Source organism: Myxine glutinosa, chromosome 2 (genome assembly GCF_964187855.1).
Source record: "Myxine glutinosa chromosome 2, kmMyxGlut1.1, whole genome shotgun sequence".
In the NCBI taxonomy this organism is placed as follows: Eukaryota; Metazoa; Chordata; class Myxini; order Myxiniformes; family Myxinidae; genus Myxine; species Myxine glutinosa.
The window spans coordinates 27,789,983-27,804,381 of NC_136262.1; the positions used below are offsets into that span (position 1 = coordinate 27,789,983).

The following is a 14,399-nucleotide window of genomic DNA, read 5'->3' on the forward strand; positions in this document are numbered from 1 at the left end:
TCACAACCACCTCCTACCTCAATGGCCCACGACCATCTACCCCCTCAATGGCGTCACAACCACCTCCTACCTCAATGGCGTCAAGACCACCTCCTACCTCCTCAATGCCATCACGACCATCTCTTGCCTCAATGGCGTCAAGACCACCTCCTACCTACTCAATGCCGTCACGACCATCTCCTGCCTCAATGGCGTCACGAACACCTCCTACCTCAATGGCCCACGACCATCTACCCCCTCAATGGCGTCACAACCACCTCCTACCTCAATGGCCCACGACCATCTACCCCCTCAATGGCGTCACAACCACCTCCTACCTCAATGGCGTCAAGACCACCTCCTACCTCCTCAATGCCATCACGACCATCTCTTGCCTCAATGGCGTCAAGACCACCTCCTACCTACTCAATGCCGTCACGACCATCTCCTGCCTCAATGGCGTCACGACCACCTCCTACCTCAATGGCCCACGACCATCTACCCCCTCAATGGCGTCACAACCACCTCCTACCTCAATGGCGTCAAGACTACCTCCTACCTCCTCAATGCCGTCACAACCACCTCCTGCCTCAATGGCGTCACGACCACCTCCTACCTCAATGGCATCACAACCACCTGCCCTCCTCAATGGCGTCACGACCACCTCCTACTTGAACGGCGTCATGACCACTTCCTACCACAATGGCACCACAACAACTTCCTACCTCAATGTCATCACGACCACCTCCTACCTCAAACCGCCTACCTCAATGGCATCATGACCACCTCCTACCTCAATGGCATCACGACCACCTCCTACCTCAATGGCATCATGACCACCTCATACCTCAATGGCATCACGACCACCTACTACTCAATGGCATCACGACGACCTACTACCTCAATGGCATCATGACCACCTCCTACCTCAATGGCATCACGAACATCTCCTGCCTTAATGGCGGCGTCATGACCACCTCCTAACCCAACGGTGTCATGACCACCTCCTACCTCAATGGCATCACGACCACCTACTACCTCAATGGCATCACGACTACCTACTACCTCAATGGGGTCACAACCACCTCCTACCTCAATGGCATCACAATCACCTCCTACCTCAATGGCATCAAGACCACCTCCGACCTACTCAATGCCGTCACGACCATCTCCTGCCTCAATGGCGTCACGACCACCTCCTACCTCAATGGCCCACGACCATCTACCCCCTCAATGGCGTCACAACCACCTCCTACCTCAATGGCGTCAAGACCACCTCCTACCTCCTCAATGCCGTCACGACCATCTCCTGCCTCAATGGCGTCACGACCACCTCCTACCTCAATGGCCCACGACCATCTACCCCCTCAATGGCGTCACAACCACCTCCTACCCCAATGGCGTCATGACCACCTCCTGCCTCAATGGCGCCATGACCAGCTCCTGTCTCAATGGCATCACGACCACCTCCTACCTCAATGGCCCACGACCATCTACCCCCTCAATGGCGTCACAACCACCTCCTACCCCAATGGCGTCATGACCACCTCCTGCCTCAATGGCGCCATGACCAGCTCCTGTCTCAATGGCATCACAATCTCCTGACTAAATGGCATCACAACCTCCACCTACCTCAATGGCGTCAATACCACCTCCTACCTCCTTAATGCTGTCATGACCATCTCCTGCCTCAATGACGTCATGACCACCTCCTGCCTCAAAGGCGTCATGACCACTTCCTGCCTCAATGGCGTCATGACCACCTCCTGCCTCAATGGCGTCACGACCACCTCCTGCCTCAATGCCGTCACGACCACCTCCTACCCCAATGGCGTCATGACCATCGCCTGCCTCAATGCCGTCACGACCACCTCCTGCCTCAATGCCGTCATGACCACCTCCTACCCCAATGGCGTCATGACCACCTCCTGCCTCAATGGCGCCATGACCACCTCCTGCCTCAATGGCGTCATGACCACCTCCTGCCTCAATGGCGTCATGACCACCTCCTGCCTCAATGGCGCCATGACCAGCTCCTGCCTCAATGGCATCACAACCTCCTGCCTCAATGGCATCACAACCTCCACCTACCTCAATGGCGTCAAGACCACCTCCTACCTCCTTAATCACCTCCTTAATGCCGTCATGACCATCTCCTGCCTCAATGGCGTCATGACCACCTCCTGCCTCAATGGCGCCATGACCACCTCCTACCCCAATGGCGTCATGACCACCTCCTGCCTCAATGGCGTCATGACCACCTCCTGCCTCAATGGCGTCACGACCATCTACTGCCTCAATGCCGTCACGACCACCTCCTACCGCAATGGCGTCATGACCACCTCCTGCCTCAATGGCGCCATGACCAGCTCCTGCCTCAATGGCATTACAACCACCTCCTGCCTCAATGGCATCGCAACCTCCACCTACCTCAATGGCGTCAAGACCACCTCCTATCTCCTCAATGGCATCTTGACCATGTCCTACCTCAATGGCATCTTGACCATCTCCTACCTCAATGCCATCATGACCATCTCCTGCCTCAATGGCATCTTAACCAACTCCTACCTCAATGGCGTCACGACCACCTCCTACCCCAATGGCATCACGACCACCTCCTTCCTCAATGGCATCACGACCACCTCCTTCCTCAATGGCTTCACGACCACCTCCTTCCTCAATGGCGTCAAGACCACATCTGCCTTAATGACAGTTGACCTTCTAAAATATCAAGTCATACCATAAAAACATTTTATTAAACAAATCAAGTGCTATCTGTAAGAATATTACTGATAATCTCCTGTGCAATGCACTTTCCTTCGAGTCTCTAATATTAGGGATGGAACAGCTATGTTCTTTCACATTCGAAATATGCCATTAACACATGTTATTGCACAATATGACTTCATATATCTTGAACCTGTGTGGTGAGGTTGTGTGGTTAATAAATCAGGTTGAGAATGCTTCTCCAGACAGTAGGAGACATTAGCTCGGGTCGAAATTGAATGACTAAAGGTATATTCCTCGAATTTATAGCAAATGATTACAAGGACTAAATATGTGGCAAACATTACCTCAAACATACATCATCTGCAATGCAACTGATAGGTAAAATAAGCTCTCACCTACACCGAAGAATGAATGGAAATACACTGAGATGAAACAGAGAACGCTGCACAAATACAAAGAACTGGAGAAAAGTCAAATGAGGCAGGAGGGCTGGAAAAAAGGATGATAGATGTAAGAAAAGAAAGCTTTGAAGAGAGCCTGCCATATATGCCGCCATCATCTAAGAACCACCAATAGATCAAGGAAGTCATAGCAGGCTTAGAAGAGAGAATCTAGGCTGTTACAGTTGCCATAATAGTTAGTGATATTCCTTTGGAAATTCTGGTAAGAGTGATGCGTCATGCTCGCAGTCTCCCATTGGGAAAGAAAGAGCCACCAGCACTCAAAGGAACACAGCCCCAAGAGGTCACGAACCTGGAAAGGCAGCTGACTCTGCGAGTAGGAGTCCTACAGAGGTGATGGGATGATGGCCGCTGAAGCAATTGTGACTTTCAGCTGCCTTCACCTGGCGAATCAAAGGCCCAGCTTCCTTCGTATTTCCTCCACCACCTGTTGGTGTGGAGATGCCGGCGGAGCAATGATCGGAAAAAGAATATCTGCTTTTATCTACGTTCCTCTCACCGGGCACCGAACGCATCTCCACGGTAGCTTTGCACATGCACCGTGAAATGGACGGATGTCTCTGGTAGGTGGAATAAAGGGAATTATAATTGTGAGCAAATGCAGATGAACATTGATGTCTTGTATGTCTGGAGGATTAGCATCAATGGTAACATAGTGAAGAAGAACGCTCTTAACTATGTTATCATTGATGCTTCACGATGTTGCCATTGACTCCACTCTCTGCTTCGACATATCTCAACTCTCAGATCGGCAGTCTGCAGCCTCCTCACTCTCTGCAGACCTGGACAAAATCACAGACTGGTCAAACAAGTGGAACATGTCTTTCAATCCTGACAAATCTCACACTCTTACGATGTCTCTCCGAAAAGACCGACTGGACAACCCTCCCATCTACTTTCTCAACAATCCTCTTGAAGAAGTTCTGTCACTCAAGCTTTTGGGTCTCACTATCTGCCATGATCTTTCCTGGGAAAACCACATTTCAAATCTGGCCTCCAAAGCCAGTCGCCGACTGGGCATCCTCCGTCGTGGGAAGTCCTTTCTGGGCATTTCTGAGCTTCTCACCACATACAAGGCTTTCATCCGCAGCTCAATGGAATGCTGCTCTCCCCTCTGGGCCGGTACTCCTGACAGACCCACCAACTAGCCCGGCTTCACGCGGTTGAAACCAAAGCATTCAGAATCATTGGAATCTCCCGCGATGAAGCTGATTCTGAAGGCCTTTCTCTCTCTCACCGCAGGCAGGTTGGTGGTTTTTCTGTCTTCTACCAACTCCTCTCCGGCCTTGCACCCCCAGCTCTGTCTGTGCTCTGTCCCCCAAATATTCCTACAGGACACACTAGATCTGCCAGCAACCCTCTTATGGTGAAACTGCAAAAATCAAGACTCTCTGCTCACCTTCACTCCTTCATTCTCCTTTTCTCCCGCCTCTGGAACAAACTCCCTCACTCTCTTCAATCCCACTCCTCCCTCCAGGTCTTTAAAACAACTGTTCACCAACATCTCTTATGATATTTTCTACCCCCGTTAAAACACCCCAAATCCGCCTCTTTCCATCCCCAACTTCTTTCCTGAAATTTCCTCGTAGTGTTCATTTGCTTTATACCGTGTACCTCTCCCTCCTCCCCCAGGCCTCCCCCTTCCACAGATCTACCGACGTCCTTGCTCCCTACTGTTGTTGTACTTGTGTGCTTCCCTCTCTCTCCCCCTCTTGTCTCCTGCTCCCTTCATTGTATATTTGATGTGTCTGTGCATGATTTCATGTTCAATGTGTTAGCTCTTACACGAGCCTCGATTCTGTACACAAAAAAATTAATAAAATAAAGAAAGAACACCATGGTAGCTTCCTTCCGATGGTCTTCCCATCTCCGATAATTAGCAGATCCAGTGGTATATCCAGCTTGTGGTCTTGTTGCTATTGACTTTTTGGCAAGACCCTATGGTACAAGACTATTAATTGGATCCTGATGACTGCAAGCACAGCATCTCAAAGACTAGTTTCCTTCATTTCATCAGTACTTCCTCTGCCTTTATCTACTTCCTCTTACCTTTCCAACCAATCAACCATCATGGAATAGGAGTTTCCTTCTTTCTCTTCTCTCCTCAACTCCCATTTGACAAACAGTTGCAGAACTTGAACGAAGTTCAGGTTTCTGCTCATGACTACACCTGACAATTATATATATATATATATATATATCGGAGATCGATTCAGATTATATAAGCCGGTGTGGGCTCTTTTGAGTGCCAGCTTCGTACAATTCTCTCCACGCCCATGAGTGGACTTTTGAAACTTGTAGCAACAAACCAATCAGTTTGAAAAACATGGCGACAAATTTTAGAACATCAAAAACTTTGTAAATACAAAGCCTGCAGGATGATTGTTTCCCGATAATCAATCGCAAGTATATTAGCAACTCCAGAAAAAGATTCTCAAATAAACATGTTGCGAGCAGGATATCGACACCAGACTTTCTCAGAGGAACAAAGGCTTGCTAATAGTATCGAATTGCTTTGCCAACCGCTTCTTACTGATCTGCCATGGTGTCCCTCCTGTATTTGGAGAACCCCCAGTGGTGGCAAAAGCACATCTCGTGGAGGAAGTCGCGCGGAAGCAATGTGCACAGCTGAAATGGAAAATGAAGTTAATATGTCCGGTGGGAGAGGCCCAAACTGCCGGGAGCCTGGCTGCCTGATAAATCCAATCCGCGGAAGGGCCTTTATGACAGGTTACCCATGTCAGCTCCTGTCCAGGGAGAGAACGCATGAGCTTGTCACGAATAGCTGAGAAACGGTGATGGACCGTCAGTCAGTGGGCACTCGGTCCGAAGCCTCGTCTCTTCCTTCCTGCGGAATATATCAGCCGACGAGTACTTCTTTCCGGCAATAAAAGACCATTGTGGATGGGGAGGTCTCGAGGAATCAAGGTCATTCTACATTTATCCATTGATTTGAGAAAGAATAATTAAATGAAAGAAATATCAGCAAAGTATTTGAGCTTCTTTGTGTTTTCTTCCCCCTAGCATTAGTGAGCGCACCTATCATAATAGGCCGAGCAATCGACTGATGTGACATTAGAGTCTGCTATGACAGGTGTTGAAACTGAAAATGGCATTCAAAAGTTTAAACTCCAAAAAAGTTGGTAATTGTTTTACTTTTACCCAGAATTAATTAATATGTAAACTTGGAGGGAATGCATTTACATGAATTTGGGAAATTCGTGTAAATACATGGGAAGACCTATTGCATCATTGATGATACTTGCTCACGATCGGAGGAGGAGAGGGCGTCCTCACGATCACGTCCGTCCGGTGTTTATTTGAAATATTTTTACGTCCCCTACCTCCATTCTATACGATATTCACTAATTATTTCACGAGGTATTGTCACGTAAAAACACCCATTAAATAACAAATCACTGATTGTGAAACAATAAAAAAATTCAATCGATCATAAATTGAAACGTCACGTGGACACGAGTAGATTAGCTCAGAACAACAACCAAAAAAAATTAAATAAATAAATATAATCGATCAGATCACGCACGTCACAAATCAAACTTCATATTGAAATATTATTGACAATGAATCAGCAAAAAAAGAAGAAAGACAGAAACATAGACATCAAGAAGCAAAGATACAGTCATCAATCATTGGTGCAAAAAAAAAAAAAAAATCACAAATATAAGAAAGTCCAATGAAAAGGTAATCACAATCAGGTAATCACAAGCAGGTGACCAGATTCTCAAGCAATCATGTATTATCATGAAAGGTTTGCAATCAAACAAATATCGTTATGATTAAACAGAATTTCACCGATGCCAAATCAATGTGATTCTGGAGAAATAATAAATAAAATGCACTTCGATGGCACTTCCTGGTGAAATATTGCATATGGCGACTGCCTGGGACAATCGGACCGCGTCATCGCAGTCTCGAATCCCTGGTACCGCCTGGCGTCCGTCGGGCGCGAGAGAGGAGCAAAATCCGCAGAAGCACAAAACCCCTCGGCTGGCAATCCTGAGGGATCGTAATCCCGTGTACAAAGCGCAAGGCTCGCCGCACTCTCCCTCTGTTTGGCCTAGTCGACCCCCCTCCCGGGCGAGGGGAGATGTGGTGGCAGAAGGTGCCTTGATCTCCGGATCATGGGGCGTGTAGCTCTCGCTGATATCGTAGAGGTTTCGCTTAGATCTAGACTTTTTGGTTTTCCCATTTTGTTTCTTACGTTAAGGGCGCTGCACGATGTTCTGATCGAAAAGGGGGGGGTGTACCGGAAGAGAATAAGACCACAACAGGAAGTCGATTCGCAGTACTTGTCAGGTGGTGTAACCAGCGAACGAATTCCATTTGCTTCATGACACCTTGCAGGAAGAGACTGTTCTCTTAGGCTGCACGTTTTCTACCTCTTTTTGATCTGCTTGCCACAAACAACAACAATAAAATCCATTGAGGTTATGGAAATTCAAAGGAAATAAATAAATAAATCAGCCTTACTTGTGGAAGCTATCCAGGCCGCCAGCAATTTATGACAACTTTGATTGGTAATTACGGCATTAAGGATTAATTTACACTGCCAGCAGCTCTCACCCATAAAACACCAGAACGGTTTTCCGTCACCCTCAAAGGATTTGTACTTAAACCGATTCGTTATTCACATTCCCATCGCAGTCACGCAGGGAAGTAACAAACGCGCCGCCTCAGCGCCACCCGGATGCGGAGTTAAAGCAGGGGGCAAGGAACCGGCCGACGGGAGAGAAACTAGGCCCTCCTTGTCGTCAGCGGCCTTAACGCCTCGAGATTTACGACAGGGCTCGGTGAAAGCCCCTGGAATGAAAGGCCATGTCGATGATGCGGGAGTCGGCACACCCGAGCGTGCATCGTCGCCGACGCTCATCACAATGCGCCAAGTGGCCTGCGCTTGTTAAACCCTCGGCCCACATTAGTGCAGAGTGCCTCAGGGGAGGGTGCTCGGCCGGAGATAGAAGGAAATCTTTGAGATGAGGAACGACCGACAACAACTCGGCACATTCGACAACATCTAGAAAAGTGCACTGCGTTACCACCACCAACTGCAACCTTAGCTGCCCTTATTCTTAAAATCATCACTTATCCCGGAGCCATTTTTATGGACGAGATCTTTTTGAGCATTTATGTTCCTTTGTGTTCAGGAAATGCTCAAGCATCATTAAATATAAATATAAAAACGAACTAAAACCACAAAAAGGCATGCGATGCTGCAAATGCCAATGGCATTTGTTCGGCCATTCATTATTACCTTTTCCGCTATTATAGTTTAATCCCAGTTTCCTAAAAGGACAAAATTGAAGTTTTGAATAACTAAAGCAAAGGCAATCTTGGAACTGTGGATCTAGGGTCAAAGATCAGGCTTTAGAGGTACACAGGAGGGAGGAACTGGTGGAAGAAGAAGAAGAAAAAACACAAGTGTGGTTTTGATGTACAGTACTTAAAGGTAGACGTAAACCATAAAATATAGGCTTCCAAGGCTGGAAAAGTAGTCCATGGCGGGGTGTTTTGAAAATGAAAAATATTTGCCACTTGGAAGGGGGAGAGCGGTCGGCGAGGGCGTGCGGGGAGGTGACGGACAGCTGCTAACAATTGCAAAGCAAAGCACTGGAGGAGGAACATTACAGACAGCAGGGTATAGCAGAGGCATCTTCAAAAGCAGCAGTAAGGCCTCACAAGACCATATGCTGAGGCTGGTTAGAGACAGCAGGTGGAGAATACCAGATGGCCAGTCCCATGGGATGCAACTCCCCACAGGCTTTCCGATCCACCGAGGTGTTGGAAAAATGGCTGCACGATAGGTTCGGCCTCATCAACCCTGAAGGCAAACTATGGCAATCCATTTTTTGACAACTGGTTCTTGATTGAGAAGATCCGAGGCTTAGATAATCCAATGCCTGACTGTGCATGGGGAAGCACCTCGTAAATCAGATTTTGTAAATATCATTCCTATACTTACACAAGTGGGTGGCTATGGAGACATGCTCACTCATTCAATCGATTCATATCAAAAATCCTCCATCAAGAGCGACAAAACAATGAAAAAGAATGAAAAGAAGAACAAGAGCAAACTAGATTATTTTGCAGGCCGATTGTGTTTCCAGTATCTAAGGAACAAAGGTGCGTATATATCATCCATCCAAATGCATAGCTCAAAATATATTTGCTGTGCAGACAGTTCAGCCATCTTGTTTCTTACTGCCGGCTCAATGATGATGACAACCGATACTTGATCTGCGTTACTTCAGTTCCTGCCAATTGACCTGCCGGTTACCTTTGCATTGCTCCTTGTCAGCTCTCTCAATACTAAAGGCCTACCTACACTCTTGCTCCTTCGGTCTGACACCCGCCAGGCGCCCCACTCCCATTCTCAATCCACCACGGGGCCCATTGTTTCCTGGATCAATAGTGGCACGCGCCGTTGCCACAGAAACCAAGCAAGAGGATCCCCGTGGAAACAGGAGATCTGCGTCCCATCCCAAAGAGGGTCCCCTGGCACTGAGAGCTTGCAGAGACCAAATTGCGGTGTTTTGGATGAAAGAATGATGCAGAACCAAGAAGGGAGTATAGAAAAATAGGAACGAGTTTAAGAGATGGAGGATGTAGAAAGAGGGAGGGAGAGGAGGTAATATGGTATTTAAAATAGAGCTCATGGAGGAGGAAAACATCATTTTTGATCTGCAGGACAGCAGGCCAAATAGAGCAAAATTAATTAGCTTTAGGGTTGGCCTGGTTGGCATTCTTATTTGTACAAATAGCTTCGCAAATCAAATCCTGTGCACTGTGTTGGTTTGTTCATTGTGCACGAATCTCCTTGTAATCTAAAGCAATGGTTATTTATATAGCACCTTTCATAATTAGACATCACATTTGATCCAAAAGTACACAAACTTACAATGTACATGCTCCTTAATGAGCCCGAGATAATTGTTTAAATTAGACAACAAAGAAGGAGGGCTAGAGCCAAATCACATGTGTGTGTGTGTGTGTGTGTGTGTGTGTGTTTGTGTGTGTATGTATGTATATATATATATATATATATACACGACATGACCAAAAGTATGCGGACACCCCTTCTAATTAGTGGATTCGGCTGTTTCAGCCACACCCATTGCTGACAGGTATATATAATCAAGCACACAGCCATGCAATCTCCATAGACAAACATTGGCAGTAGAATGAGCCATACTGAAGAGCTCAGTGACTTTCAATGTGGCACCGTCATAGGATGCCACCTTTCCAACAAGTCAGTTTGTCAAATTTCTGCCCTGCTAGAGCTGCCCAGTCAACTGTAACTGCTGTCATTGTGAAGTGGAAACGTCTTGGAACAACACCAGCTCACTCGCGAAGTGGTAGGCCACATAAGCTCACAGAACAGGACCGCCGTATGCTGAAGCGTGTAGCGCGTAAAAATCGTCTGTCCTCGGTTGCAACACTCACTATCGAGTTCCAAACTTTCTCTGGAAGCAACGTCAGCACAACAACTGTTCGTTGAGAGCTTCATGAAATGGGTTTCAATGGCCAAGCAGCTGCACACAAGCCTAAGATCACCATGTGCAATGCCAAGCGATGACTGGAGTGATGTAAAGCTCGCCGCCATTGCACTCTGGAGCAGTGGAAATGCGTTCTCTAGAGTGATGAATCATGCTTCACCATCTGGCAGTCCGACGGACGAATCTGGGTTTGGCAGATGCCAGGAGAACGCTACCTACCCGAATGCATAGTGCCAAATGCAAAGTTTGGTGGAGGAGGAATAATGGTCTGGGGCTGTTTTTCATGGTTCGGGCTAGGCCCCTTAGTTCCAGTGAAGGGAAATCTTAACTCCACAGCATACAATGACATTCTAGACGATTGTGTGCTTCCAACTTGGTGGCAACAGTTTGGGGAAGGCCCTTTCCTGTTTCAGCATGACAATGCCCCCGTGCACAAAGTGAAGTCCATACAGAAATGGTTTGTCGAGATCAGTGTGGAAGAACTTGTCTGGCCTGCACAGAGCCCTGACCTCAACCCCATCGAACACCTTTGGGATGAATTGGAACGCCGACTGCAAGCCAGGCCTAATCGCCCAACATCAGTGCCCGACCTCACTAATGCTCTTGTGTCTGAATGGAAACAAATCCCCATATAAATATTTCCAACAAAACATACTTTCGGTCATGTAGTGTATATACATGTATACATATATATATATATATATATATATATATATATATATATATATATATATATATATATATATATTAAAAGATTGGGACGGTTGGGATTATACATTTTTAGGTCACCTGGAACGAAGTTCAGGGGAGCTTATGTGATGGTGCGTCGTCTGTCCGTCCATCCGTCACGTAAACACTTGAAACTTCTTCTCCGAAACTGTTGATGGGCTTGCGACCAATTTGGCACAAATGATATTTGCTGTGTTGTGACTCATGTTTTTTCACGGCATTAAAAAAATCTGAGTCTAAGGGGATCTACATGGGGTCAAAGTGCATCCAGGTTTGACCCCCCAAAATGGGAATTTGCTCTTTTCTCTGAAACGACACACAATATATTGATGAAACTTGACCACAACCTTGAACACCTGTGATGTACCAAAGTTTGTTCACGGCACGAAAAAAAATCGCAGTTTAAAGGGGTCTATGGGCGGTCAAAGTGGGTTTGGTTTGACCCCCCAAAACAGATATTTGCTCTTTTCTCTGAAACTACACACACAATTTCAATGAAACTTCACCACAATCTTCATCACCAGTGATGTACCAATGTTTGTTCAAGGCATTAGAAAAATTGGGGTCTGAGGAGGTATACAGCATGGGAGGGGGGAAGGGGGGTAGGGGTTGCCCCCCAAAATAGGTGTTTTTTGTTTGTTTGTTTAAAGTCTTATGATTATGTTAGTATGATTCTACATGCTGTCCTGTCTTCTAGAAACCATTCAAATTGGTTTAAAATACCTTCAGTCAGTGTAGTATACTGTTTATTCTACCAGGTGAGCGCCAGGGGTATTACCCCTATGTTTTTACTTTATGGTTGAAATCGCCTTCATTTCTAAAAATAAAAAAAAATAAAAACGTTGCATATATTTATATATGTATACTGTATATATGTATATTGGCCTCTGTATAAAAATTAACAGACCACACCTTTTGATCTAATGGATAGCAGGCAAAGGTAGAGACTGTTTCCGTAGCTTACCAGCCGTAGCAACTCCGCGGCCTCGTGGATGGCCCTTCGAAGGCAGAGGTCCATTGCCACCCTCCAGATGAAGACCAAGATGCTGCGTAGCTTCCAAAACTGAAGAGAAAAAATAATCTTTGAATTAATCAGAGGCCTCGAGTATTCACTCTTGTCAACACAATGTTAAGCCCAAAAATAAACACAATTTCATGATGTTCTGAGAACGGTTTGAAGACACTGTCTGACCAAGTTTCATGTGCATCATTTTTGGTTACTGCAGGGAAGTGAATATCGAAGATTGAAACCTTGGCCAGGACTTTCGTGCATGTATACTGTGAGTGAAAGAGGTATCTCTTTCCTGACACCATCAACGAAACAGCTTATTCAATCCCGTCATCCACAGTGAAATAGACACACATAATGATGGGAGGCAAATTAATATTTTTCTCATATTTTCACAATATATGTTGCTTTGTTACCTCCGCCACCAAAGGTGGATGGGGGTTATGTTTTCACCCCTGTCTGTCTGTTTGTTTGATTGTCTCTATGTTTGTCTGTGAACAAGATATCTCAAAAAGTTGTTGATGGATTTAGACGAAACTTGGTGGAGAGGTTGTGTGTGTGACAAGGAAGAATAGATTAAATTTTGGTGAAGATCAGTATCCGGATCCTCAACTTCCCCTCCGCGCTCACAAACCCCAAGGCCCCCACTTCCGCCTCCCAACCCCAAGTCCTCACGCTCCCCTCCCAACCCTAAGGCATAAATCGCCTCCCCACCACAACTACTTCAACACCCCAACCAAAAGTTCTCAATGCCGCTGCCTCCAAAGCCTAAACCTTCCTCCTCCCAATTTTGTCCCATTTTGATCCTCCTTCCCCTTCTCAATATATAGACAATAATAAATGGAGCGAAGTGGATGGTGTGCCATCGCAAATCCCCACACTTCTCACCTACAGCAAAGTTGAAAATGGCAAAAAGTTCCACCAGGAATGAAACAAGATCAAATTTGAGTTAAATTTTCTCTGTGACCCCAAATCCCAAACCCCCGAGGCATGAACCGGGGGTAAAATACAAAAAATGGTTACATATTTCATGCGTCCCCAAATGTTGATTGCATATACAAAGTTTAGTTTTTATTAATATTTACTATAATTCACCAAATGTCTGTCTGTCTGTTTCCAGGTGCCGCAAAAACGACTGAACCGATCGCAACGAAATTTTGGGTGGGTGGTTCTGGGACCCCCTGGAGTAAAATAGGCTAGATTGTTTTTCCAGTTTTTCCAAACACGATGGAATAATATTTACCGATATGAATAGTGAAGTGGCTTTTATTGAAATTCTACAAATACTGTTTAGATTTTGATGATTTGCGTGTGATATGATTTAACGGATGTTTATATAAATCGTTTAAAATAAAAAAAGCCTTCAATTTCTGATATTTTGCCTTTTCATTTGGGCCTCCCAATTGAAGCCCCGCCCATAGGGTTAGGGTACCGTTGCTAGTGTTTAAAAATGTTCCTGTCATTGCATATTTTGGTATTTAACCTTTTGACCCCGCCCGTCCCAGGGAGTAAGGCTAATATGATATTGCTCTTGTACCTTCTTGCCACATGGGGATCATAACTACAAAGTTTGGGTAATTTCTGCAAAACCCTTTACAAGGGGATAGCATGACGGACAGACGGACAGACAGACAGACAGACAGACAGAGCCAATTAAAATATCTCCCCGTTTTTTTCAAAAAGCGTGGGGATAATTACAATAATACGAGTGCCCTTCCAAATAACATCAATGCAGGAGAAAGCCATTAGGTCCATCAAGTCTGCACAATGGTTGCCAACCTATGGTTGGTTGTCCATGCTCTATCATTCATTTGTATGCTGAGCTTCAAGGAAAGAAGCAGCACACACCATTTTTAAAGTCTTTGGTGTGACTCAGCTGGGGTTTGATCAGTAGACCCCCCAGACTCTGAGGGGACACTCGAACCGTTATTTCACCCAGTCTAGTGGTATAATGGTTAGAAAGTCCTCTCTGAG

General features: G+C 46.0%; 1 protein-coding gene across 3 annotated transcripts in view; it reads right to left on the reverse strand.

Moving 5' to 3' along the window:
• The window catches only part of LOC137421956 (WD repeat-containing protein 7-like), a 523,854-nt gene that overhangs the window by 275,154 nt on the left and 234,301 nt on the right, over nt 1-14,399 (reverse strand). For all 3 annotated transcript variants that reach the window (XM_068108572.2, XM_078773034.1, XM_068108574.2), the window contains one exon: nt 12,381-12,479. In XM_068108572.2, the coding sequence (XP_067964673.2) occupies nt 12,381-12,479 (99 nt within the window). The remainder of the gene's footprint in view (nt 1-12,380; nt 12,480-14,399) is intronic.